Source organism: Sinocyclocheilus anshuiensis, unplaced genomic scaffold (genome assembly GCF_001515605.1).
Source record: "Sinocyclocheilus anshuiensis isolate Anshui unplaced genomic scaffold, SAMN03320099.WGS_v1.1 scaffold1262, whole genome shotgun sequence".
Taxonomy (NCBI): domain Eukaryota; kingdom Metazoa; phylum Chordata; class Actinopteri; order Cypriniformes; family Cyprinidae; genus Sinocyclocheilus; species Sinocyclocheilus anshuiensis.
Window position 1 is genome coordinate 102546 of NW_015558617.1, and position 3101 is coordinate 105646.

A 3101-nucleotide genomic window follows, 5' to 3' on the forward strand; every position below is an offset into this window, starting at 1 on the left:
AACACAGTCTCGGAGGTAAGAAGTGGATTATCCTTCACCTGAAATGTTTGTCTTTTCATCCTGAAATGCGAGGCAAAAGTTGGATCACATCACAATAATTAGGAACGACAGTTTCCACAAATCCCTTCACTCGATTGGAATGTTCTCTTTTATTCTGGACGGCAAGGGCAGTGACTGTAGCCTAACATCGAGTGTATTTTGCAGTATTAAACACGTATTTATACTGATTTCATCAGGCTCCGAAAATTCTTCAAAAAGAACACAAAGAATGGCCTTCTCAGCTGCCATAGTTGCAACTCTTGCGTCATGGGTGTTCAACACACCACCGTTTCGGTTTAAAAAACGTTTTGCACCATTTTGTCGGGGCTGAACGCAGCCCAGGTGCCAGTCCTGTCAGCTAAGAACAGGAAATTGAGGCTACAATTTATTAAAATGTCACAATATAACGGCTTTAGTCCGACTGAAATCATACCAGTGCAATTATTGTGTACCACAGTTATTGAGTGGACAGACGGATAACACAATTGTAGCTCAGCCTCACCCAGTATTTATACACATTGTGCGTATGCTCTGAAATACCGGTGGTATGTGACATGTAATTAAGCATAATGTTATGTATACTCTGACATACAGATGAGGACTGTTGCTTGACTATGGAAAACCCTGCTGTTGTCGTTTGATTACACCTAAACATGAGTTACATAGTCCAGTCATATTTGTGTTTTGGGTTGCAGAAATCATCTAACAGGTCACCTGGGGTAAGTATTCATATAATGCATACACACATATGTATTCTCTCTTCAACATACAAGTAAGCTCATGCACACACATAATTACACTATATGGTGCTTTTAAACTTAAGACACTGTTTAATACCCTGACATAAGATAATTGAAGAATGCAAATTCTTTAATTTTTGCAAATTGTTGAAAATATATGCTGCTTATGGAAACTGTTTACAGTGTACACATGCTTACATAGGAACACCAATTTTTAATTGTAATCAGTGAATGATTACGTGTGTGTGTGTGTGTGTGTGTGTGTGTGTGTGTGTGTGTTTAATACAGTCGGACAGATGTTGCTTCTGTAACACCATGGTTAGCCCCGATTGTTTGGGAGGGAACCTTTGACTCCACACTGATCGACTCTATCTACAAACAACAAAACATCACCGTAGCGACCACTCTCTTCGCTTTGGGAAAGTAACAAATTTACATACTTCTCAGACTCTCAAAATACATATTTTTCTCTTGATCATTTCTCCCCCTTTTATTTCATTATATTCTATTTATTTTATTATCTTTTATGTTAATACAGTGTTCTTGGAAGATTTTGTGATGTCCTTAGATTTTGTAAATTTAACTAGCAACAAAATTACTAAGGAAAGGCAAACTGCATGCTTACTGTACATGCAAGCTACTTTACTAATAAAAGTGTCTTTTGTTTATATTTTGTGTATAGCATTGATTTGAAATAGATATCTTTTGTAACAATAGTTTGTTTTTACTGTCCTTGCTTAATAAAAGTATTAATTTCTTTAAAAATTATATATGGGGTCAGTAACATACACATAAAATTGATACATTGTAATACCTGTTCCTCTCACTTTTTTCCAGATATACACGTTTTCTCAAAGATTTTCTGGAGTCAGCAGAGGAGCATTACTTTGTTGGATTTCGAGTGCATTACTACCTGTTTACTGATCAACCAGAGGCAATTCCTAATGTAAAACTAGGACAAGAACGTTATCTGACAGTAAAGAAGGTTCCAAGTTTGAACAGATGGCAGGACATTAGTATGGGCAGGATGGAAATACTGAAAAAACTAATAGAGAATGAACTGGCCAATGAGGCAGACTATATTTTCTGCCTTGACGTAGATACAAAGTTCTATGGCCGTTGGGGTGTGGAGACTTTGGGTCATTTGGTAGGTGTGATACATCCTTGGTTCTTTAATGTTCCAAGGTTCATATTTACATATGAGCACAGACGAGAGTCTCAAGCATATATTCCAGCTGGGGAAGGTGATTATTATTATACTGGTGCTGCATTTGGCGGCTCATTGAAAGATGTACAAAATCTCACCAAAACCTGCCGAGAGCAGCTGAACATTGATGCTGCAAACTCCATTGAGGCGATATGGCACGAGGAATCTCACTTGAACAAGTATTTCTTTTATAACAAACCCAGCAAACTGCTTTCACCTGAATATCTGTGGCGGGACATTAGTATGAGTGCAGGCCAAGTGAAAATAATTCGCTTCTCTCATGTAGCTAAAAACAATGCTGAAGTTCGTCCAAACTTGTAGCAATTTTGTGAAAGTTTACATCTTCATCAACATGTTGAGTTTCACAAGGGGAAAAAAAAATGTTAAACTTGGCTTTCCACAAGGACATTTAACTGAAAGACATATAGTTTTTATTATGACTGACAATGTCTGATACCTTGTTAAATGCTGATAAATCATGTGCCATAATATTTTTCAGATATATAATTCACAATTCAATTAAGATGCCGTGTGTGTGTGTGTGTGTGTGTGTGTGTGTATATATATATATATATATGTATATATATATATATATATATATATATATATATATATATATATATATATATATATATATATATATATATATATATATATATATATATATATATATATATATATATATATATATATATATATATATATATATATATATATATATATATACATATATATATATATATGTATGTATATATATATGTATATATATATGTATATATGTGTATGTATATATGTATATATATATGTATATATGTGTATATATATATATGTATATATATATATATGTATATATGTGTATATAATGTTCTTGTGAGCTGTGAATCAGTGATGACCAGATGTACTCATATAAAACATCTAATAATATTTCTCATGGCAAATCCTGTTTTTCTTCTCTGACTTTTTCTAGTAAAAAAAAGTCGTATCCTTAAAACAACATTAATTAACCTGAGAAGCAAATAATAATTAAGACTTGTTTTTAGACATCATGTAAAATGTGTTTTCTCTTGGTCTATTTGGAGATTTTTACTTGTTTTAAGCATAAAATTAATTCAATG

The 3101-nt window shown here is 33.3% G+C and overlaps 1 protein-coding gene across 1 annotated transcript in view; it reads left to right on the plus strand.

Moving 5' to 3' along the window:
• Positions 1–2507, plus strand: part of gbgt1l1 (globoside alpha-1,3-N-acetylgalactosaminyltransferase 1, like 1) — a 26892-nt gene extending 24385 nt beyond the window's left edge. The window contains exons 4-6 of the mRNA XM_016476297.1: positions 735–758; positions 1068–1202; positions 1617–2507. Of these exons, the coding sequence (XP_016331783.1) occupies positions 735–758; positions 1068–1202; positions 1617–2307 (850 nt within the window). The 3' untranslated portion in view covers positions 2308–2507. The remainder of the gene's footprint in view (positions 1–734; positions 759–1067; positions 1203–1616) is intronic.
• The last annotated feature ends 594 nt before the right edge of the window (positions 2508–3101 follow it).